This window comes from Solanum lycopersicum, chromosome 1 (assembly GCF_036512215.1).
Source record: "Solanum lycopersicum chromosome 1, SLM_r2.1".
In the NCBI taxonomy this organism is placed as follows: Eukaryota; Viridiplantae; Streptophyta; class Magnoliopsida; order Solanales; family Solanaceae; genus Solanum; species Solanum lycopersicum.
Window position 1 is genome coordinate 79,695,475 of NC_090800.1, and position 26,259 is coordinate 79,721,733.

Below are 26,259 nucleotides of genomic sequence, written 5' to 3' on the forward strand. Positions count from 1 at the left end.
GCTTTGTGCCTGATACTCTTAAATTACACTCCATCCTATCTCAATTTAAGTGAACCAATTGGATTACCACATAGTTTAAGAAAGAAGAAAGATTTTCAAAACTTATGATGTCTAACATGTCAAAAGCATAGGTGTTATAACACTTTTGAAAATTGTAGTTTAAATATTTCTTGTCGTTGGTATAACAATAAATACAGAAAATTGCTTCTGTATTTAGAATAGGATCATTAAATTATTCCAAAATTTAGATTATGATGTTGATTGGTGAAGGGATCAGTGATTTGCTTATTTGAACTTGAACAATTTTTACTTCATGCACTATTTTTGAGGTCGAGTTAGATTCAAATTACATCTCAATTCATTTAGCTCAACTCATGTTACTATTGTATTAAAATTAACGTCACACTACATGATTGAACATTTTGCTATTTCCATGTTTTAAGAGCTAGCCAAGACTAGTTTTTAGTGAAGAAGCATTTGACAATAATGTTACATAGCTCATATATAGTGAAAGGAAAACTATAGTAACCTTGGATCATATCGATGGAGGGTATGTGTGACAATAATGAATTAAGAGGTCATTAGATAATATGAAGTTTCGAAAGCATACACATATTTTATTCTTATCTCATGGAGATAGAGGGACTAATTCCAAAAAAAAATTCGATACAAGTATTTCATATCAAAACAGATTTAAAAAGAAAAAGAAAATAAAAATTAACATCAAGATATGGGAAAAATATTCTAAAGTATATATAAAAATTTAAAAAACAAATAAACACATAATTAGCAAAACACAAAAACCATCATTAATACTACTGAAAAACAAAGAGAAACCTATCTCACTGATAAAACCCAACATTATTATCAAATGTTTTATTATAAAACAAGATTCTTACATATCCTTCAGATCTCGAAGCCTCCTATGAGTAAAAATCAACTATTTTCTTTTTTTTAAAAAAAGGGATAAAGAAAGGAGTAGAAAAAAAATAAAAATAAAACAAATATCTTGAATCGAGCATTGGCTTTGAGCCCCACGGCCATATTTGCTTTTATTTGGTCCATTTCTCCATTCATTATTTTTTTGTTATACAACTTTTATCTTGGGCCCCAAACTCCACTTGGAATAATCTAAAAGAATTACGTAACTAAGCAAATATTTACGCGAATAGAGTAGGATAAGATTTGCATTTCTATATTTTATCGTAGTCAGACTTTATTTATGAGGTTATACTTCAAAAGTTTTAAGTAAGACAAAAGGATTACGAAGTGATATCGAAAAATTAAAGTGAAAGTTCAGCTAGCTAATTAAGAGATAACACTAGGTAATCAGAGTGAAACTTTAGTTAGCTAATTAAGAGATTACACTAAGTAATTGGTTATTGCTATAAAAATAATGGTATAAAGACTGACATTTATATAGCTTAAAATACAAATTTTGAGATTAACTTATTTGTAAAAAAAATAATATAATAATGAATTGTGATAAAGGAAATACAACTACTTATTACTCTTGACTTGAAAGTAATACTACTATTCAAAAGGTTTGATAATGAAACAGAAAAAACTTGAAATCCCTGTACTTTTAGGAGTGGTTTGGCACTACAATAATTTCAAGAAGAAAATATAAAATTATTTTACTGTGTCTAATCGAAGGTATTAGACAATCTTGAAATTATTTATCTCATCATTTATATTTTTAGTGATATATTCATATTTTAATTATGGAGATAAGTTATTCTATATTATCTCAATATCTCAAAATAATTAATTTTGATATAACTTGATCCCAACTAAACGACCGATAATCACAGTAACTCATCAAGTGTTTTTCTTTTCCTTTTTCCCAAAAATAAAAATAAAAAATTGTTGGTCCAAACATTATGCTTTTCTCACTTCTTTATTTTATTATATTTGGGTTCATTGGTTTTAGTAAATTGCTACTCTGTGTCACTGTGAGCTTCAGTTCAGTAAGACTCAGCAATGACTATAGGCACCAGATCCAAGAAATATTTAACAAATAAATATCAGAAAATAATAGAACCCCATTATAAAATGAAGTAATAATAGTAATATATATATATTTTTTATAAAAAACAAGATGACAAATATATGAACAAACAATTCACACGTTGCTGTTACACTTTAGTTTAGATTACCAACTTAGTAGGCGGATTTCAAGGGGGAACACCCAAAAAAAATCATGTCTATCTGACATCAACATCATATCTTCACATATACTTGCATTTTAATAATTAAACTTCACTACCAAGAGTAGTCTGATGTGGTAGAAATTTTAAATTCGAATCTTGATAATGAAAAAATTAGAAAAAACCTATAGTATTTGGTATTAAGGGAAATGTTCCATAAAAAATATCTTACTTGAAAAATAAGAAGATTTCCTGCTTATTTTCTAATGTTTGGCAAGTAAGTAAAAAAATAAAAATATTATCTAACAAAACACTATGAGGTAAATGGATACGAGTTGAGGACGTTAGGTAGGTGGGAAAGAGACTAATGATAACGAATTTTGAATGTGACTTGCGAAATTCATTTTCTTTACTTTCATTAGTAAAGTCATTTTTGAGAAAAAATATTTTTTAGAATATTTCGACTAACCAAACACAAAAAAAATTGGACCAAAAGACACCTTAATATTCAACTGATTTTCTTCTTGTCTCTTACCTTTGCATAATACCCATCCAACAGGCCACCAGCACAGTAAACAGTGGAAAGTGTAACTGAAAAGTAGGTTAGTCATACCTGCTAGCTGCTAACCATCTGTCAGTTTTTGTCATCATATTAGAGAGAAACATATATCTGAATCTTAATATTAGCTTTAACCTGCATGCACATGCAAAGACAGTAGTGAAAGGATCATTTTCTGCATTATAGAGTCCATTGATCCAGTTATTACATGTGTATCTGAAGGTAAAGTATAACAAAAAGAGCCAAAAGGGTATCTTCTTACAGCCTAATAATGACTAAAGGGGGAGAAAGAACAGAAGAAATTTCATCATTTTGTGTAGAATTATTATGAATATGAAAAATAGATATCAAGGGGACCCAAATCAAGACTTTCTTGTCTTTACTCTAAAGCTTTAAGCTTTAAGTGTAAACAAAAGAACCCCACAAGGAGATTATAATAAAGCTTTTGGTAAACTCCCTGATTTGTGGTCAATTAGAAAAAAAAAAAAAAAAGAAGATAAAGAGACACTGAAATGCTACAGTAAAGTGGAGAAAAGAACATTACATTATTCACTTGCACTGCTGTTTCAGCAGCAGTCTTCAACCAGAACTCAGATTTGAACTGCAATCGTCACATAAGCCAATGAGCAAAAGCACCAATGAACCTGTCTAATGTTCTCAAAATTAGGCCATGTAATACATACTACAAAAGAGACAGAACAGTAAGAATATCTTTCCACTTAGAAGGGAATACATTTATTCATCTGCTGAGAATGTTGACCTCAATGCAATAATGCAAATAATTTGCTATACATACAGAAAATATTCCTCTTCCCACCACTAGATAAAAGTACAAAACTGAAAAAAAATTCCACATATCTACAACATAGCAAAAAATCAAGGGAAAAAGCCAACTAGCTGAAAGGAGCCTATGACCAAAAATGCGCCCTCTCTCTTTCATCCTTGCCCGGAACGAAAGTAAGAATAGCCAAATAAAAAAAAAGGAAAACAAGTACTAGTATTCAGTTATCTGTAAGTTGTTTCCTACTTAATAGAATAAGAACGGGTGCATACAGCCTCAAGGGCCTCTGTCATCAAGGAAGAAAAGCTGGTCATAGCTTGGAAAACTCCCGGAAGCCCTGTTTGAATGTTGTTCAGAGTCATTGCTCTGGTTACCTCCACTGCTTTAGAATGCTTCACCATCTCATCTTCCACACGCCGTTGGCTAGCTGCAAGCTCAGCCTTTTTCTCAGCAAGAGGGTCTCGTACATCTAAAATATTACCATTATCAGGTCCCCCATCAGGAAGTCCAATGCCAACCATGGAGAATGAATTGTAATACTTCCTTTCAATGTTCCTGACACTCGAAGCCTTTTTCTCAAGCTCCTTTGATGCAGATTCAGTCCGCTTTTTGATCTTCAACTCCTCCGTTTGTTTCACATATATCGAATGAACAACATTTATGAAGCTTTTGATAGCTTCTGATGCAACAGTGTCAGGAATACGGTCAAGTGCTAGCTTCCACTCATCGCAAAACATAAAAGAATCTGAGAACTCCCTGTTGCCATTAGTTGGCTCAGTATTGACAGATACAAGGGTGAGCTTGAACCAACCATGAAGGGATCGGATAAAGTCCCTTTGAAATTTTATCAGGCGACAATAACTCGAGTGCCATGCAGATACAGCAGACTCAAGGTCACGAGTTGCCTGCCGGTGTAGGTCAGATGTCGATTGACCTTTAATTTCTCTGTTGATGAGGCCACGCACCTGCTGCACAATGTCATTCTGAACTTGATGGAACTGGTTCATGGATTTCCACATGTACATAAATCTGCATCAGTTTATACCAATATCAGTTGAGGACTAGTCAGGGGTATAACTTAGAAAATAGTAAACACTTTATTATCTTAGTGATTGCCAAAATTCCAGATTGAGCTTTATCAATACTGATAGGCCTAAGAACCATCACTATATTTAGCCATCAATTACACATATCAAAGCACAAGAGATATTCCAAATATCCAAAAATAGTGAATCCATCATGGCCACAATCTTGTCAGACTCTAGAAAGATGCTCCATGGACATTCTTTCATGGTCAGGAAGACAAAAGTCGAACATTTAAAGATCCATAAGTTCTCAACTACCCACTGAAACAGACAAATATTAACACCAACACATTTTACATGTGAGAGCATGACTTTAGGTAAGATCAATATCAGGTAGGATATGTTGAAACTATTTCAATTGCAAGGAAAAAAGTCTTGAGACAGCACACAATTACATGGGTGATTTAGGTTCTGCAAACGATTTCCAAAAGAAAAGAATAACTTGGAAGAAATTCCGGGAAGGCAGTAACCAGACTTATCAATCTCATAATGGTAAGAAGGTTGGCTCCAATATGTTGAGTTTCCTCTAATCAGTATTGCAACATAGTTCATTTCAACCTATAACCCATGTATGTGTTTACCAGCAAGTAATCTGAATAAAATTGGTTGTCAACAAATTTCAAATAAAGTATTCACAAACACAAGGACTTACCCATGACAAAGTTCAACAAGCTGCGGGACAAGGTCAGAGTCCCTTAGGCCAATAATGGCAGAGGACGTAGTGGAAACAGCTTGCGATGTGACCACCATCAGTGACTGCAACCTTGTTATTGAGGCCTTGGTTTTGTCCAACTTGGCTATGTCATCACTTCTGCTTTCCTGACTCTGTAATGTTGCCAACTTCTTTTCATGCTCAATTTTAACTCCTTCCCTCGCCTGCATTTACAGTACTCAGATTAAACAAATGTATGGGGGCTAAAGCATTGCACAAGGAAGTAGTCGCTCAAGTTGCCTTTTCTTCAACGCCCCCCCCCCCCCCCAAACCACCCATACAGACACACAAAAAAAAAAGGATCTTAACAACACACAATTCCTATGCTACTTTCCATAAAAGCACTAGTCTATGAAATAAGGCTTATAGTGTTGAAGATATAAGTTAATTAAATAAAAGTGTGTTCACTTCTTTAATAAGTTGATCTTTTAGATGATATATATAGTTAAATAAAAGTGTATTCTCTCTAATAAATTAAACTTAAGTTTTAGAGAGATGGTCACACACTTCAACATATATGAACATTTTAATAGATTAGTTTTAAGGCAGGCACGGTACCTGCATGTTCTATATCAAAATCTAATAATAGCTCAAAGCTGTCCATGTCAAGTGATGTAACTACCTGATGTACATTATTCAGTACACCATTATTGACTAAAATGAGTGGATACAACTTAGATTACACAAGTCTTTGGATGAGCATGACCCGACTGATTTTTACACTTCTATCTACCATAACATTTATAAGATCCCAACCGAAAAACCTGGCACTCTGTTGCTTGATTGATTCAGAGTGGATTAAACTACAGCTTTTTATCTTTGCAGACAACCAGTTAACCGACCGACAGGATGATTGCAAAAGACCAATTGGTATAAAACACAAGAAAGTAAATATATCTTGAAGACTAAGAGCAAGTGGAATTGAGAAGAGCACCTTCACTTCCTGATACAGTTTCTTTTCCCATGCCAAGAGTCGCTCCAAGGTGGAACAAAGACTCTTTTGCCCACCTTCATCAATAGAACTAGGTTCAAAACGATACTTGACCGCCAATGGAGGTTTTGAAGACCAGGTGGAGCTTATGGTGCTAAAAACTCCACCGGAATGATACACAGTTTCTGCAATGCACGGAAAAAAAAATATTAAATCCTAAACAAAGAATCGAAATTTTTTAACAAAATTTGCTTAACTGGATCGCAAGGTGAAGATAAGTCAATGTCAATCAATTAAAACCTCAACCTAAAAATAGTTGTAGCAAATGATATGAATCATCTTGATTGGTCAAAATTAGACTAATTTTACCGTGAGTATCAAGCTACCACAACTCTACTCCTTCATCCAAACCTGGAACTGGCTATGCTAAGCTCACATAAGTGTATTCACATATCCATCACAGAAAACATACAACACCCACTAATTGCTATGTTATAACTTATGATCAAGAGGCACAGATAAAGCAATAAAAATCGAAAGTTGCAGTCCACAAAAATGAAGATTCCAAAAACAAAAAGACTCACTCTTTAACTGCTTAAAGCTCCGGTCAAGCTGAGCTCGACCTGTCTCCAACATCTCAGACACCTGCTCACCAGCAGAAGCAGTCTTATCAAAGTGTTCCTTAATGGCAGCAACAATCTCTGCTAGATCCTTGTGCCTCACCACTATACTTCTATCAGATACCATCTCCACTTTCCCATTTCCGTTCCCCCAACTCATCGAAGACGACCCACCGTCCTCCGACATCTTATCAGATTTCTTCACTGAGAAATTCTTTGAATTCACATTAATATTAGAACCTTCCTCATTCTTCACGGAAGCAGTAGACCCGAAATTCGATCGGGATGGCCCATACCCAGATCTTATATCATCCTTTTCCTCTACTTCTTCTTCTTCATCGTCGTCATCATCAGATGAAGTTGTAGTACTGTAATGATCGTGATCTCCCCACTCGCTGCACTGTACCTCTTCTCTCTCAGCTTCACTCTCCCAGTTATTCAAATGGTGGGCTGCATAGTTCTGCTTGTTTTCACCAACCTTTTTCTGATTCCGGACAGACCCGTTTGCCAATTTCTCATCGTTAATACTATCAGTATCGAAAAAGTCAAATTGCTTGTTCGATTTCCCATGAAGTGATTGGTCACTAGGATGATGTTGGTGCTGCTGCTGCTGATGATGATGCTGAGAGTATTGTGAATGAGATGTGTAGTTTGACGCCTTATCTTCCTCATCATCCTCCGGATCAGCTTCTCGAGAAAAATTGTTCTTATTGTGGACGCGTTCGAAGTACTCTGAACTTGGAGGGGAAGGAGGGTAGAAATTTTCCCAGTTCCAAACAGAGGAAGCTTGTGAAGGAGTGCTAGAATACGTCGAATTTGCTTTCGCATCGTATGTATAATCCTCATTATATGAATTCAAACTTGACCCAGAAAGAATGTGCGGAAGTTTCAGGGGCTTTTTCTGCTGCACCGGGGGCTGACGCTGATGAGAGGAAACAGAGGAGGCAGAAAGTATATGAGGAAGCTTTGAAGAAGCTATCGTCGGTGACGGCGACGGAAAAAACGGCGGTGGGGGTGGGGGTAGATGAAGAGAAGGAGAAGGAGATGGGATATGAATAGGGGGTGGGGGTGGAGGGGTTTTGATGTTAGTAGCAGCAGTAGTCGAAAAAGACGTACGGAGGAGAACAGCAGGAGTATGATCAGAAACAGAAAGTGGTTCACCGGCGGCAAAGGTAGATAAAGCAGAACCCGTAACACGAAGTGAACGACAGTAATCAGAATGAGCTGCTGCTAAGTGATGACGAGCATAAACAGCTTCTTTCATCAATCGCCGGCGGTCTTTACACCGCCGGACAGTATCTTCATTATCTAGCTTCGACGCCGCGCAACCCATCGTTAAATATCAAAAAAAAAAAATCAAATGGGTCTCCGCCGTTGACGGTGGCTATTCCGGCGGCGCAGTTACTGGTGTTGCTATGGAGCTAAAGAAGTTGCGACGGCGATGGGCGGAGACGGTGAAGAAGAAGAAAAAATGCCATGAAAGTGTTTTTACACACAGTGAGTTAGAGATACTTCACTTTCTTTCTCCACTCAAAGTACTTTTTAACATGACTAGATATGACTAATCTTTTTCAACATTTAAAAGTTTTTTTTTTCTTATTTAAATACTTTATTACAAAAGAAAATAATAATTATAACCATTTAAGATGTTAATATCATTTTGTCAAAGATATATATATACTTTTAATAAAGAACATAGTTTCTAATAATTATATCCAAATTCCTAAATATTTTTTTGGCTTCGTATCTAGAATCTATTAAATCTAAATTCACATATTACGTAACTTTATTCTCGAACATAAAACATTTAATTATATATTGAAGGATCGAAATTATTATTCCATCAGAATCCAAATTAATTTTTGAATAGTTATTCTCAGCATTTCTTTTTTACTTGTTCAATTTGTAAAATCAAAGTTTAACTAGTAATTTTGTAATAAATTGAAAAAAAAATTATTTAGTTATAAGGGTAAAATTAAAAATAAATAAATAAGTAAAGTTCTCTCTTGATTTATTAAAATGTTTAGTTATATTTAGTAATATTAAATGAAAATTAAAACAAATAGCGTATATAAAAATTAAGAAACTAATTCTTAAAATTAAATTTTATTGATTCTCATACTCTATAGAGTCTACACATCTTATTATATTCCTTATACGAAAAGAGTAATATTATTAATGTGTTCTTTTTTATGTTTGGAATGTTTAAGATAATTATTTAATTTTTCAATAAGAAATGGGGGATTTCCAAAATCCTAATAAGATTAAAATAATAGTCTATAATAAAGTATTTAATTATATTTTTAATTATTAAAAATTGTTTTGGTTTTTTAGAAGAGAAAAAGGCTGCTTTTTGTATTTAGCTTGGATATGGGTGGCAGCTGGCAGACAACAAGAAAGTAGGGTTCACAACCCCATTTGTGTTGGATAGTCTTACAATTTTAATTTTATAATATTTTTCAGTTTTATGATAATAATTTTAAATTATAATAATTAAATTTTATATATAAATATATCATTATGAGTATATTAATTCAATAATTTTTTATTAAATTAATACTAGCTCTGGTATTTGAATAGCTAGGTGGTAGGTTGCTTTGGGATCTTGGAATAGAGGTCACTATTATATTGAATATATAGAATTGAATTATTTATTTTTAATTACCTATTTTAGATGATTTCTTTTTTGGTAGATTGTTGTCTTAAATCTACTATTATATTTCTAATGTCTTTTTTTGGTTGATTTGTTGTCTTAATTCTATTACTATATACTAGTATACATGTGGTGATAAAAAAAATTTATATATAGTTAATGTTTGTTGCATTTTGTTTTTTGGAATCAAATTAGGTTCAAATAATTTAGTCATTATGATACTATTACGTAGTAAAAATTATAATTATCTACCTTCAGTTAATTTTTATTTTCATAATGATTAAAATTTATAAATTTTATTCAAAATTATATTAACTTGATTTTAGATAGTTACTTTTGAAACTCACACTATTGAATACAAAACTTGTTGGTTCATAACTTGACACAAGATATTATTCATCTTGTATGTTTTCTTTAAACGTTTAAAATATATGAAATCTCGAAATTAATTTAGAGTCATGAAGCTCTTAAGCATAAAATTTATATTTAGGATATAAAGAAGAAAGGTTAGTAGATTGAGTAGTAAATAAATAATTTAAGGGCAAATGTACATTATAAAAATATAATCATTTCATTAAGACAAATACAAAAGATTAAAACCTAAGGGACATTGAGTAAAACCCAATTATAATGTCCAAGACTTTTTGAATTTTTTGACACTGGTATTGTGTTTGGTTATATTTTTCTCCAAAGATTAATTATAACAATATTCATGCTTAAATTCAATAGCTTAATAAAAAGTCAATTAAAAAATAAATTATATATTATTTTTCAAATTGAACTTAAATTTTTTATGATCAATCTAAATTAAATAAAAAATTATTTCGATAAATAAATAATTTATATGATCAAGCGAGTTTTAAAATTCGTAACAAAGAATTATCCCAATAAACTCAAAATCTTGGGTAAAGGATAAACGCTACATAGTGCAACAAAGTGAACTTTTTTTTATTTTAGAGTAACTTTATTTCTCTTTTTGTAAATAAAAGATATCACAAAGAGCATATTCTCACATTTGGTCAAAAAGATATTTCACATTTTTAGGGTTTTAAGGGGAAGTGAGCCATGAAAAATTCACAAAAATTTAACATTTTACCTATGCCACATCAAAAAGACCATTCACTAATAAGCAATATGTCAAATTAGTGTAATTTCATTTCAACTTTTATCAAATATTGAAATAATATTTAGTGTGATTCAAAACATTACAAATCTATATTACATTACAATTTACAACTATATAGATTTGTTAAATATACAAATTAAATCAATCTAAATAAAATGTTTTTTAACTATATGATCCCCCCCCCCTCCCACACACACACATAAAACACACATTTAATTTAATTATATACTATATCTCCACCATATATAAATAAAATTTACTAAATTCAATCGAAAATGTGCATGCGAATTATAGAATTATAGCTCTGTCCGTGATTTTTTTAGAGGTATTAGGTTATGCTTATGAAATTATTGTTTTATGGCAATTGTGGATTAGACCTTTTTCTAAATATATTAAGGTAATTATTTTTAAAAGGTAAATCTTCTTCATTACGATTAATTCTTAATCCAAGCTTTATGTTAATGATAAAGTACCCTTTTTTTAGAAGATTAATGTGAAAAGGAAGAAAAAGAAACAAGAGACGAAAAAGGAAAGAATAAAATAGTGATTCTTGATTTTTAAAAGGGTGAATTTTATTTAAAGAATTTTTCTAAAAAAAAGAGCAGTGAAAAGTTTGAGAAAATTGTGTAAGCAAATTCTTTTTTTCTCACATGTTTTCTCTTTTTCTTCCTTACTTTTCCTCTTTTTCTTATCTTCATTTTTTACAAAATTTTCAGATGCTTTTAATTAATTTTTCTTTTCTTCTGTAACAAAATGATTTATATCACTTGAGCAAAATAAAAGACGAAAATATATGTATATTAGAATCTGAATAAGGTATTTATATACGTCACTAGATTTAAGACATAAAAATGTCTTCAAATATGTTCTTAATTACTTGTCCACTTTTGAATTAACATATCTATTAAAAAATCATTAATAACATAACGAGTTTCCAATTTTATCCATCTAAATTATGAAGTAGATGAAAAGTTACATTTTTCAAAGTAATTAGTCTTTTGATTGAGAGTATAATAGGTAAAAAGAATTCTTTATCCTTTCCTGATCTGTCAAAATTGACAAATAATTAAGAACAGCTATAAAAGAAAAAGTAAACAAGTAATTAAAGACAGAGAAACTATAACACTGCTCTACTCGGAGGCTGTAATACTTCCCACATACTTCAACACACATTCATGTAGTTGCCATTATTCTTACTGATTTGTTAACTTTTACTTGTAGATCATATGACACAAATAGTTTTTATTATTTTCCTATTGAGAACCCAAAATGTTTCAAGTCACTATATAAATTTGTGTGTATAGTTGAAAAGAGTCCAAATATAGTAGGTCAACAAAGTAAGGCTGGTAATGTCTCTTTAAACTATGTATATATTAGGACCACATTGCTCACTGTTTTTCAAGTACAAATTGATCTTTGTTTAATACTGGACTAACATTATTTTTCTTAAAGGTCCTAAAACTGCCTCCAAGGTTTCATGGAGTAAACATAGAGGTATCTTAAAGCTGCAACAAAAATTAGTTAAATCTATGTGTATTATTCTTTTAAAAAAAAAAAATTGTTTGAAATAGAGTATAGATAGTGTGTATAGGGCTGCGATCCATATAAAATGATAAAACTATAATACTATTCCCTTCCCTTCCTAAAAAGGTGAACATAAAGGGAGACCCTTTTTTTTCTTTCTTCTTCACTTAAATTTCATTTGTCAGGATTACATTATTCCAATCTCCACTTGGTACAACCACTTTTTTCTTGCTTTGGGCCCTCTTTTTACTTCAATGCATGAGTCATGACTATCGAAACTCGACATCGATGTCAAGAGTTAGAACAAGGTAGGGTTAAGGTTGTGTAGACTCCACCCTTTTCAGACTCCAGAGGAGATTGCTAGATGTATTGGTAACCTTAAAGTTGTAGGAACATAGAAAAAGGAAATGTTTTTTTTTATTTTTCCATAGTTAGGAATAGTATTTTGAGGTACAAAAGTTGTTGTCATGATGAAGCATTGAGTAATCATATCTACCATTTCGGTGGTACAATAGTCAAATTAAATACAAAAAAACAAAAGGATGATGCAAATAGATAGATATAAAGAAAGAGAAAATAGTATCTAATATTTAATAGAAAAAAAAAAAAAAGAGGAGACAACAACCATGCAAGTGTTTCCCCACCCAACAAGGGCCAAAAACAACACAATTCCCCTTCTCATAGGCCCTACCACGTTTGAGCTTTTGCCAAACAGCTAGCAAAAGAGGATCTACCCTTTCATAATCAAACATCAATCCGAAACAAGTTGGGTTTGGCTATATGAACTCTCATTGCAGGCTCCGCTCAAAACTCATTTCAGTCCAACATTATATAAAATAAAAATAAAAAATATCTGGAGAAGATCTTCCCCTTTACGTCAAAACAAATAGATGTATAGATGCATTCACACTAAGGATCGTCCTAATACACCTAATAAGGAGCCAGAACTGGTTGAGACCTTTTCGGTACCTGAAACACTTCTTATCCTGACAATTGACAACTGGTAACAAGCTTCCCGTTCATATTCCGATGACCTGAGATTGGAAAGAGTGATTTTGTCTAAAGATAGGATCCTCTTCTCATGTGGATGTTGCAATGGAGGTATTTGTTGTAGGATGTGTTTTAGGGAAACCAAATTCATTGAACAAACCCTGAAGTATAAGACCAATTTAAAGATGAAACACAATTAGTCGAATACTCCGGGATGTCTGGAACTAATTACATAGTTTAAACTTTAATATAGCTGAGATATAAGCATACCATAGCATCATTGACTGCATATGTAACACAATAGTGCTCCTGCAATTGGGTTTTAAATGAAAAGGAGCATTATACAAGATAAATAAGGTATACATTTTTTTATCAGTATAAAATAAAGTAGCATTTTCCCCATCTTTTTTAGTCTTTCAAATACTCCCTCAAGCCTTTCTAACTTAACCTACTACCTTTGTTGTCGATACCAATTTACTTCACCTTGTCTCATAGATAATAGATGCTAAAATTTTGCCAGATCCTAGAGTCCAAACTACCACAACACTACTACTTTATATAGTTGCAGCTTTAATATAACATGTTTTCAACAAACAATAGTAGTTCTCTGAATTACTCAGACATAATGAAATATTCCACTTTGTTTTGTTTTATTTTTATCTCCAATTAGTCGAACAGGGTCTACATGATGGAAGGAGTATCAATTTTTTGTACTCTCATTCCCAAATACTCTCGACATAATCCAACTATTTACAAGTTTCCATGTTACATAATGCAATATATTGCTGTGACAGATTAAGAACTTTTAATCAGTCAAAGTCACTTCACCAAAAGGCAGGTCAGCAAATGACATAAAAGGCAGTAGACCTATCTCGGATTTCTTTATTTTGATTGGTAAAAGGAACTTTCAGATACTACATCACTTAACTTTGTTATGGAATAACGTAATACAGAAAGGTTGTCTTAAGACTAAAGGAGAATATAGATGTAGGCAAATAAAAAATCAAAAAACAAAAGAGAGAGCAGCATCTTGATCCTTGAAAACAGAAGGTCAAGAGAAAGCAAGCCTTGGAGAAGGCCCAATCAAAATAAAGCAGCCTGCATTTTGCATCTACATTATCTAGGGTTATAGATCGTAAATACAATATGATGCCAAATGTCAGATATACTGGTCAGAAACTTGCGATACAAAAAAACAACAAATCTGGAACAAAGTGCTCAACTTTCACGATGGTATAGAATGCAAGCACACCGAAATATATTTTGCAGTCAAAAGCAGAAGAGTAATAGAAACTTACCTGCATCATATACCACTCTTCAAATTCATCGAATATTTCCAATCTTTCAATCCTGTCCAGAAAATTACATGCAAATATTTGAGGACTGCAACATTATTATTATTATTATTTTGTGTGCGTGCGTGCGTTTGTGGGGGAAAGAGGGGGGGGGGGGGGGGGATAAGCACAAAGTATATAAAGTGAAGGTGCACACAGGAAAAAGAGGAATCAGCCTTTATCCTGGGAAAAGGATACATCAGAATCTAAAAAAGGTAATAATATATTTTATGAAACCCAAAGTAGCTTTTATAAAATAGAAAGCTTTTCAAGATATGAAAGCTTCTATTTTGTTTCGTAGGGAAAAAGCATATTTTGTTTGTTGTAAAGACACAAAAAAATAACAGAATCATATATGTGACTAAAACGTTAGCATCAGATCAGCCTAAAAATATTTGATGTTCTCTTAAATGTGTTTCTCTTATATATTCTTAAAATTGTGATTTGTTTTTCTGCGACAAGGTAATCACTAGCGCAGAAGGAGGACAAAGTGGACAGTACAAATATAAGGAGTTATATCCCTCTATCAGGAGTCTAGGTGAACTATATCAAATCAGTTGCTACAATATTTACAAATTCAAACCTACACCAAAATGCAAGAGTCCCATGATACTAATATTTGAACTCCAACTTTTGAGTAGGACTATGAACTCTTAAAAACATTTTATTTTCTATCCCTCTGCAATGTCCGAATGGATGGTGTACAAACCTTGTTATTTCGTCCTTCTGTTCAGACAACCTGAGGTCTACAAGAGAGTGAGTGAATCACGGGAAAAGCTAGAGAGATGGGCAAATAGCGACCCAGGATATGAAGACGCCACGTGCACCATTACCTTTAGTGTACAATGTCACACGCCACATGTAGAGTCAGAGGAGGGATATATATTTGCCTATTTGGTCATTTTGTTCTATTTTAGATTCATTAAGTTTTTTTTTTGCTTGAATTTGGGTTAAGTTGGTTTGGTTTATATAGTTCTTGATTCCTCCTAGATAGATAAACCGACCATCCAACAGTAATGAGTTAAATTTGATATTTTCTTGGATTTCTTTCATTATGATAGGTGGACTATTGTACGTTCACAAGCTAATTGTCACTTATGCGGAGGCGAGTAAGAGCTTGTTTGGATTTACTTATTTGAAGTGCTTTTCAGCCAAAATAGTTTTTAAGCACAATTGGGGTGTTTGGGTAAATTAAAAAAAGTGCTTATAAGCACTTGACTTTAAGCTAAAATGATAAAAACTAAAGGATTCTAACTTATGGCTTTTGGCTTATAAGTCAAAATAAAAGTCAATCCGAATAGGCGCTCTAAGACTGAGAAGTGAAGATTTTCACACTTAGAAAGTTAGATTTAGCCACATAGTGCTTGAATTAAATTCGAGTTTGTGGGTAATTAGGAGGGTACAAAAGGGATAAGAGCGCAAGGAAAAATATAATCTTGTTAAAAAAAATTGACACATTCGAGCACTGCAGTCAGCAAATTGATGTTTGCGTCAGTGTAGACTGTTTACATTACATCCCCTTAGGATGTGGCCTTCCCCGGACTCTGCGCGAATGTTGGACTCTTCGTGCACCGGACTGCTCTTTTTAACACATTGACCGAATAAACAGGAACGGAAAAGAGATTAAAAGGGAAGGACTATATTAGTGGAAGATTGAACAAGAAAAACAATAAGAGTAAAGAAAAACAAAAAGGTTTGAATTATAAGTTTCAAAAATCTGAAGTTGTTGGGTGGCAATTTGCCAGATTAGCTTCGGTTTTCCGTATTAATAGACAATTGTGTGATAAAAAATTAATGATTTTGGGTGGTTTTGAAACCAAAAATTATTGTATTCCAGAGGTGAAAAGTAATGATTCACAACGAGATAAATCACTGGGGCTCATTGAAGGAAATACCAAAGCGCCTTGGAGGCTCTTGATTCAGTGCACATGCCTAATTCTTCTGATTGGAGGAGCCCCTTTGGCTAAATAAATGTGTTACAGATTCCTATACATACTTAAATGCAACTAAGCAGGCGGGTGCCGGTGGCCGGTGGCCGGTGCACACTTAGCTAATTAGGTGTTTCGGCCTCTGGAGTCTGGAGATAGGCAACACAAGTACTACTGTGAAATAGACAAGAACAGGAATGGAGACCAGAACCATTGTATGATTAGAGCTCAAGCATAAGCTATAGAAGTTAATAAGAATTATTGTTGACAGGTTGCATTAAAAAGTAGCAACTAAAAGTTTTAGGAATGTCCAAAAATCTTGGACCTTGAAGAATCGTAATGGTGGATGAGGAGGTGCGAAGAGTTGGTAAAAAAAAGTGAGAAGTATAGGGAGCTACCGAAAGCAGAAGATGGTGAAACCTCTGAAGAGTACAAGAAATCTCAGAGAGACTAAAAAGGCAGTTTGCAAGGCCTACAGTGAAGAGTACGATGACTTTTATCAAAATTTAGGGACACGTGAGGAAGAGAAAGAATTCGATGACTTTTATCAAAATTTAGGGACACGTGAGGAAGAGAAAGAAACGTATAAATAGCAAAAAATGAGAGACTTAAAAGTAGAACTAAACCACATTAAGCGTCTTAAAAGATGACTGCCAACAAGTACCCTAAGGGAGTGCTCTAGCATTCGAGAGACGGAGATAACCTTGGGAACCAAGGTTGACACATAGCAGTACAATGAGTTCTTCTCATCTACCTAGCTCTTGTTGGACAGATTTATCGAGTAGTTGTGACGGTGGAAGGTATAAATTACCCAGTCAACAAGTTAAGCCAGATCGCCGTTCAAAAGGGTAGTTGCGAACAAGTTTTTAGATTATAGGGTGATCAAAGAGAGAGGAGAGGCATTTTATATCATTTTTTTTCAACTTAAATCATGAGAATAACTTAGCAGATCTTAATAGATCACTAATAGACAATATAGAAGATGAGTTTCCATGCATGTTATTTGCAAATGATATTGTATTAATTGATGAAACTGCACAAAAGTCAATCAAAGGCTAGAATTATGAAATACACTCTAGAGAGTAACAGTTTTCGTACAAGACTACAAGTAGAAGCAAGACAAATATATGAACAATAAATTGAGCCCCAAGAAGAATGAAGTTAAATGAGCTAATATGGAACGATGGTGTCTCATATATAGACTCAGTATTTTCCAGAAAGGCATGAAAAGTTAATATATAAAAAGAGTGCTATAAGAGTATGTTGTGATAGGAAGATATCTATCCAGTTGAAAAATAACTTCTATAAAACAACTGTGAGACTAAAAGACAACCAGCCTGTACATATAGATTGGTCAAGTGCCCAAGCATGTTACCTAGAGCCTAACGCATGAAACAAACTAAAACATTTACGGTGACGCTAGCATGTGAGGACCTTTTATAAATTGTTTCTTATTTTTTTTACTTATTTGATTTTCAGCGGGTGAGAGAGACAGGAGCAAAACAAGACTTATAAACCTCTGGGCACTGACTGAAACATGGACATTTAGGCAGCTTAATATGGCCATTAAAGACAGCAATCTACTCTAGAATGTATTTCATGATCATCATCTTCAGATGAATCATATCATTCACATATTTACATATATCAATCTACAATAGCAATGAAAGCTAATACTAACCTGCGTCTTTCTTGAGCTTCAATAAAATCACTATAAACCTGTAGCATGTCCCAAGCAACTGCTTTCTGCAACCAATCAATAGCAAACCATTAGTTATAAATTCATGTGTGCTTTATCATAGCAAATAAATTAACTAGAGCTGAACCAGTGTTAAGTATTCGACGACTGTACAGTTCAAATTGTCAGTAACTGGAAATAGGGAATGAAAACTAGAGCCTACAACTAATGCAATCTCAGAAGCAACCAATGCATGCTCTTTTGCTTGGGGAGAGAGTGGATCAGCCTATAGTTTATTTGCAATGCCACAGTAAAAGATTCACTATCTCCCCATTTTCTTTGCAAAAGAAGCACCAGCTGCACAGATTAAAACCCCTTCCTTGCAGATTTTCCTGTGACAATCTGACAGACATGCTTCATGTGTTGCAATCCAACCAATGCTAGCAATTTTGCTTGGGGCCTCAGTCTTCTGAATAATATTCCAGGGCTACACACGTCTATTCTCTTCCAGATCATTCTTTACAGATTGCAATGAAATTAATATAATTCTCTTCAAAGCTTTAAGACCTTCAGTGATAAAAGACCAGCTTCAGCTGAAAAGTATATAATCTACCATCCTGATTCCAGAATATGATGTGACAAAGCAAATGGTTGGAAATACAGTAGTCTGTATAAAAACTAAAATAAACATCCTACACTTGGAAATGAAGGAACAGGTTATATGACTAACACAAGCTCTTAACGAGGTTATAGATCTAATACAAGCCCTTAACGAGGTTCTACACCTAAAACAAGCTCTTAACATGTGTGTGTGTGTGTCCTGAGAAAAGGGTATGGTGATTTCATATCTAAGATTAACAAGCAGTTTTGCAAATTGGAAATACCTGCCATCCTTGATCAAGAAAAAGATTTTCTTTCTCTTGTAAAGTTGGTGTAGCATATATTCCTAATAGTCCGCAACCTCGGCTCTGAAAAAGAGAGAAAGACATTATAATTCTGTTCCACAAACACATCAAAGAAAAAAATCATTTTTAGGATTGAACTTATAAAAACTAGTCAGTGCAGGAGAGCATAGACCATCAACGTAGATAAGATTTTTATAAATTTTCTAAACCAGATCACACGCTTCCATCAGACTTTGGAACTTCCAGAGAAGCCTTTTTTTCTTAATAACTATGTAGGTTGGGCCACCTTGTGCGCACCTCGACTAATTCCATGGGATAACTCCCTCCTGTAACAGGTGCTTGGTAACTCTGACCACTAAGGCTTAGACATGGGAAGAAATCACCTAGTGTTTCCGTCTCCGCTGGGATTTGGACATGAAACCTCATGGTTCTCCTTCCAAAAGGCAATTGAATCAGTATTTATCAAGTTTCATGTATTTCTCTTTGACTGAAGGGTAGGGCAAGTGGAGGAAAGAAAAACTTGATGCTAGCAAAGGTGATGAACCCATACATTGCACAGATGATTTCCGGAGCTTAATTACTAAGCGCAGATATCACAATTTCACAAGTTATCCCTGATGGAACTTCAAGTGGAATGCTTTATCTTTCAATATCTACCCTCAACTGGATTACTATACAACACATGAATTTCACGAATAAATTCATTCTTCCATAGAAAAAAAAATCATGCTATCATTGGTAATCGCATCTGAATCTCTCCTGACTAATAAAATTGCACAGAAGCAAATATGCTCCAACCAAAAGCTTTAATATTTCGGAAAAGAAGATCCCTTAGCTAGGAGGTTGTGGAGGACACGGACTAGGGTGAAAGTTTAGTAGGTAGTATAGCATTGTCTTGCTTATCTTTCATACCAGTAGGCAGTAGTCATAGTATTTCCTTCTATTGCAAAGCTAAAATAAATGATATATGTCTCCCATAGACACCATTTTTATTAGAGGTTATAATAATTTTAACAAATAATATAGGTCATCAATGAACATAGTTAATCCTTTTGTTACTTCCTCAGAATATAAACTTTTAGCAACTCAATACTATGACGCATACTTTTAAATATACATAGATAAAAATGTTGGAAAAAACTTATACATGACACAATTTATTAAATTGCAGGATCTTAACAGCAACGTTGTATTAACTATGCATATGTGAGTTTTTGGAAAGCACATCCATTCCTGAGTCAAGATAAAGAAAGAGAGCTGTGGTAGGTTCACTGCCTGCATAAGAAAATCTAACTGTGATGGATCCAATAGATGCTAAATTTTTCAAAACGTGCCCACCTGAATAGTGAAATGGATACAAGTCCTCATATTACCTACCCGACTAATTTGGGATTTAAATTTTGAGTGTAGTTGATATTTGATAGTTCATAAATTGATTAATAGGAAGTTTATAAGAAGAAAAACCAGAAAAAGGGAACAAGTATCCAGAAAAAGCCCAGGCCTGTCATGAAAAGCATAATAAAACATCTGCAGGGCTACCTTTTATGGTTAGTTTAACAAAAGTTTGGTATACTGAGAATTTTAGTAGAGCAAGACTAAAATCATCCAATTACAGCTGGCAGAATATCAATTATCTTTTAAAGATGAGGAAACTGGACTCTGTAACAAAGAAGCTCCTTATTCATATAAGGGCACCCATGAGGGACAGCCCACGATGATATATCTTCTTTGACTTTGTATCTCTCCAACAAGACATTGGTTTTAAAGCAACAGAAACTCTTTCAACTTTTGAAGGACTCGCTTTACAGGCACCAAGTTGTCTTTGTTCTAGTCAACATCTATGTCACTTGAAGTTACTCACATAATGTAACTTCTGGTGCTTTAAACATGGGCAGATAAAGGGCTACATAAACACGCTAATTCATGAAAGCATCTTACACAGTTACAAGACAATCAGCAAAAATACCTCCAAATTCCGAATCATTTGCTGACCGAAAGCATCATCTGGGTGGATCTGTCAATAAGCCACATAATAGGCAAGCAAGTCATTACAATACATCAGCAAGGCATCCACAGTACCTTGGGACAGGATAGCATTAGAACTCAAGTTAAAAGGATGAAGGGTAAGCCTATAAAAGAATACAAGATTTAACTTAATAGCATCCACAACCTGCTCATACAAGAAAAATATTGACGTGGAAAAGGTTCTTGAAGCCCATCCAACAATAGCACGGCTTGAATCAGGATCCAAATATATAAGAACGCATTCTGCAATTATAAATGTTGGCAAACTGATGATAACATCAGCATGTGCAGTTAACCCTAATCAGGTAAGAACTTGGACATGTATAAATGATCAACCTTCCCAGAGCATGGGAAACAGAGAAGAGACTAGATAGTCCTAAATTTACAAAGAGGAGAAATAAAGAAGACAATGAAAGTAGTAGTGTAGACAGCAAACACCTAACAGTCAATTAATCAAGTAAAAAAGTACAAAAAGTTTGTTGCTAGTCCTATCACTGATATGTCCAATACATGCTACTAACTACAACATTCCAACTCAATTTTGGAAAGTTGGACCAATAACAGCATTGTTGTATATTGGATGTTGAAATTAGCAAATTGCAAGTAAATTAGTGTAGTATTAAATTCCTATGTGTTTTGCTATATTTAAATTTTCTGTAATTGTGCATTTTAGTTCAAATAAGTGTTCACTTCACTCTGTTTTTACTTCAAGGTCCATGGACTTTACTGCTTTTGAAAACACGGATCACTAGACTGATACATTTACATGGATCAAATACCATAATAACACATACCATTATAAGAGAGGTAGTTATTCATGACTCTCGAAGCTTGACAAAGACATAATACATAAGATCGCCTATGCAGCATTTCTGGTGATAAATGACAAAATTGTTTAAGAAAAAATAATAGGGAAGCAATGACATACCTGGGGTCTAAATTTGCTCGGGCTATAATATCAATCAAATTTTCTATGTTGCGCAAATCTACAGGCAGCAATTTGTAATGATCACTATGGACTTCCCCCTTTTCTGTATGAAAGCATGAGATAAGTTGGTTGTGCTAGATATTATTAGTTTATTCTAGCTTTTGCAGAGAAGAAATGTCCAAGAAATTGCACTAAGCATCTAAATTAAGAGTCCAAGCCTCATTTGTTTGCACTTTATTAATATGTTTGTTTTCAAGGTCGGAATCTTATCATTAAGTGTGTTTGTTTGCCTCATTCATGAAGAGATGACTAAACAATTTAATATTTCACTTTATCGTAATTTTTCTTCAAATTCTTTGTTCATATAGTTGTCATTCATGCTTATAATTCTCAGTCCATAATTTATATTTATATTATTTTTTCTCCCTTCGCGCCTTTTTTCATTGAAGTTCATGCTTTATTTGCATGTTGCACTTAAATCCCCAACGGACCTCAGAGATTTTTTTTCGCTTTTTGCTTTTCATAACACTAATCGATTAAATACTTGATGTATCCATCTTACATTCCAATACGGGGTACCTGTTAGGGAAATGCATCAAATGTTTGCCATGTAAATGAAATGCAGGGGTCACCAAGTTGAATGCAAAAGAGGAGAGCATTCACAACTTTGCAAGACGAACAGGTCCATTACCTAAGGATATTGATGCTGTTTCACCAACTTTATCCCTTAACTGACTGTAGGTTTCAATAAGAGCTGCCTTCTTACTTGTTACCTATAAGACAAATATATAGAGAGCTGAGCTCTTTAGTTGAGCCAATAATTTGCCCAAAAAGCAAATGATGTTTTAGCCACATAAAAATATAAAACAGACCTCATTTGTGATATACAATAATAACAAAATCGGGGGACTTAAAATTTGAAAATCTCACCTCAATGAAATCCAGTTCCACATAAAGATGAGGAGCTTTTCCTTCGTCCTGACAAAGACAAATCCATTATTACTTCTTTCTGGGGAAATGAACCAGTGAGCATCCAGCGTATATTAATTATATTGGAGAACTACATTTAGGGAGCAGTATCAGATAAATCTTAATACAAAGCAATACTCCGCATTCATAACGTGTCAACCAAGTTCAACAAAACTTGCAAATAGCAAAACCAAACACTCAAATTTCTATGAATAGTAACCCACCTGAGCATCACTAATGAATTGCTCTTAACTTCCATTTTCTCTTGACAACTTTATTTAAGGGTCCCTAGACAGGGAAAAATATTGATACATATGAATAGACACTGTAAACAAGAGCACTGTAAAGCTCCAGAACTGCAATTAGATGCATACTGTCAGCTTGGCTTAGTCCCAACTCCCAAACTAGCTGGGGTCGGGCCATGAGGTTGCTTACAAAAAGAAAAACTTATAAAAAAATACAAAAGGCAACTTAGAATAGCTTGTGTAAAATTTTCAATTATTGTGGAAGATATAAGAACAATCCGCAAAGAAAACTGAAGCACCTGCAACTGAAAAAACAGTGTGTCGAAGCCAGCTCCAAGTGACAGTATCTGCTTCCTGATATTTCCATTTCCATCAGCACTCGGCTCACAATCAAGAAATTGATAAAGCATCTTTCGAAGAGCAGCCCAGCGGGCAAAATAACCTAACAATTAATTAAGTAGCATATCAACAAAAACAACTCCGACTAATAAACACTAAGCACATCACCACCATAATTAAAAAGCCAAAACAGAGTTACTATACCACGGTTAATAATCGGAGCTCGCCTCAGCTGCTTTTTAACAAACAGATGAACATAATCATCTTTCATATATCCTTTTTTCACACACGACCTTCAAAATCACACAAAATATTCACAAAATTAGATTCAGTTTTCATCCGGCGGAAATTGTATATTCACAGCTGTACTCCGAAATTTACGTTATCTACAGTCACAACTTAATGTATCTCCAAATTATGTCTAGAAAATTAACAAAGGGGAATTGAATAGTTGAAGCAAAGGGCGTACATACAGTTTGCTGGCGGAAGCGTCGTCGTTGGTGGCTTGAACGGCGGCTCTGTTGCTGCGTGAATCGGTAACCGGTTTCGCCATCCTCTTGGCCAAGTTTTGATACAGAGCTTTGAAAATGGGGAGCAGAATTTGGGCGGAGGATTTGATCCTTCTACTTACTCGTTATTACTTTTTCATTCACAATAGATTATGTTATGACCATTTTAGTCCTCACTTTTTCTTTTTCAATGTTATTTCACAAATGCGTTCAGATTATGATATAGTAGTAAAATATTTTATTTTTAATAAAAAAATTACATTTAAATTTTTTTTAATTCAAGTAACAATATAGCTATCGAATTCTAAATGTAAACTAGAAAAAGAAAAAGCATAGGTTTAATTAGCAACAATTAAAATGACCTTCGTAGTATTATTTTATAATTTTTATTTTGTTTACATGCTTTGAATAGGCTTAAAAGTCAAAATGTCAACTATTTTTAGATTGTTTAACTCTTGATATAAAGCTAAATGATTTAGAATGTCAATTTTTAACCTTTTTTTTACAAAAAAAGACATTAAATGTTAGTTATTTTATTCTAAGCTATTAATATTTTTAGGTCTAGTTAACATACACTAATTGATTAATAAATTCGTACTTTTAGGATATGAAAGTGTTGTCAAAATGTACAATTATGAAATTGAAAAAAATTAGGTCGAATTCTTGAATAATAAAAATTTTAAAAAATATATATTTATGTTGAAAAGAATAAAATAATGTCTCAAATATTATTTTTTAAAAATTTTATCCATGAATGAATTTTCTTGTTACTTGGAGTGGACGAAATCAATAGATCTTAATTCTTCTATTGTTTAAATGTTCTTTCCAATTATAACTAGTATGATATAACTATTGATTAAAACAATACAAATTTTCATGATGACTAATATGATATAACTATTAATTAAAATAACACAAATTTTCAATAAAAAAATTTTCGATATTAAAACATTATTTATTTGACTATTTTATCTATATTTAAAGTAATAATTTGTGCTTAATTAGTTAATAGCAAGTTGACTATAATTTACATTTACAGATTTATTATAAAATAATACTCGCTTCAAAATTCCTTTCACATAAAAAAATCCCTATTTTGGGATCGACCCCTACACGGAAGCAATAGCGAAGTCAATTCGGGTAGGCGCACGATCCTTATATCATAACAAACGTTTTATAGGCTCCCGAACCCTCGATTCGGTTGTTTTCCAAGAATGTTGAGCCACATATGTAAGCCATGTATCTGGGAGGAACAACAATAAAAGAAAGGTTTCAGTTTTTGTCTTGCAACTATTTTCAAAATATATATATAACCCAAAAGAATATTCATTCATTTCTTTCTTCTCCGTCGACCACGACGATTGAAACGACGCGAAAAATCTAGACCCCGTAAAGGAGAAGGGTCGGGGGGGGGGGATTTGGGAAAGTCGGGTCGGCCGGGTGTCTTTATTCAAGCAATGGTACAGAAGTAGAACGAAATAGAGTGAGAGGTCGGGGGCATGGAAAAGAGTCAAATCGATCAGGCTCGACGATCGGGAGAAGCAAAACGAAATCAGGATTTGAACGAAAAAAAAGCAAGGTTGTGTATACCATGACCGATCACCATCGACAAAAGAAGAATATTTCTAAATCACTTCGTGTCAGCGGGACCTTCAAGCATCCGAAATATGCCACGATTGAAAATGACATAACATACATGATTAAAAACATAAAATTAAATCATAAAAGTTTGAGGAAAGATGATACAAGTTATTCATTATTATCAAGGTGTCAAGTGAAAAACAATAATATCTATGATCGAGAAAGATTGAAAGAAGTGATTGTCTCACATTTGCTAAGAGCTCTTTGATGAATTTTTCGTAAAATGCAACCCCTTACTTGTTAAGTAACTCTCTATCTAATTGTATAAATACAAAATACTATTTTATTGATAAGTTATCATATAATAATGGTATATTCAAATTTAAATACATTGACATGAAATCAACCTAAAGCATACGACAAAGCCATTAAGATTAATAGTATGTCAATGTCAAAAATCTTTCTTCAGTATACATGATTTGATTAACATGACATTCACTCTACGTTATCATATTGAATATATTATTATTGAAATTTATTAAAATTTAATATACATATAAAATAATTAGTATATATTTCTTATAATGATCTTATTTTCTTTTTTGTATATTTTAAAAAGAATGATATTTTTCCTTTTCTGGCAACATTTTAACGATATGACATGTTTAAGAATATAAAATTAAAAAG

The 26,259-nt window shown here is 33.3% G+C and overlaps 2 protein-coding genes across 3 annotated transcripts; both read right to left on the reverse strand.

The window, feature by feature from the left end:
• Positions 1–3,421: 3,421 nt before the first annotated feature.
• On the reverse strand, positions 3,422–8,486 carry LOC101257405 (nitrate regulatory gene2 protein-like). Its single transcript, XM_004229698.5, has 4 exons — positions 6,803–8,486; positions 6,222–6,403; positions 5,228–5,451; positions 3,422–4,519 (listed from the first exon to the last, which is right to left on the reverse strand). Exons 1-4 carry the CDS (start codon positions 8,169–8,171, stop codon positions 3,733–3,735), a joined length of 2,562 nt encoding a protein of 853 aa, XP_004229746.1. The 5' UTR covers positions 8,172–8,486; the 3' UTR covers positions 3,422–3,732.
• Positions 8,487–12,684: 4,198 nt separating this feature from the next.
• LOC101257704 (leucine carboxyl methyltransferase 1 homolog) lies at positions 12,685–24,283 on the reverse strand. Of its 2 annotated transcripts, none has more exons than XM_004229700.5 (13): positions 23,956–24,283; positions 23,687–23,775; positions 23,443–23,585; positions 22,860–22,907; positions 22,621–22,702; positions 21,930–22,032; positions 21,147–21,267; positions 20,943–20,990; positions 18,956–19,039; positions 18,075–18,139; positions 14,430–14,481; positions 13,402–13,440; positions 12,685–13,292 (listed from the first exon to the last, which is right to left on the reverse strand). In XM_004229700.5, the coding sequence occupies exons 1-13, from the start codon at positions 24,033–24,035 to the stop codon at positions 13,221–13,223; spliced, it is 1,026 nt and encodes a 341-aa protein (XP_004229748.1). In that variant the 5' UTR covers positions 24,036–24,283; the 3' UTR covers positions 12,685–13,220. The 2 variants fall into 2 exon arrangements, with proteins under 2 accessions (XP_004229748.1, XP_025887371.1); XM_026031586.2 differs by having other exon boundaries at positions 23,952–24,120.
• Between the last annotated feature and the right edge of the window lie 1,976 nt (positions 24,284–26,259).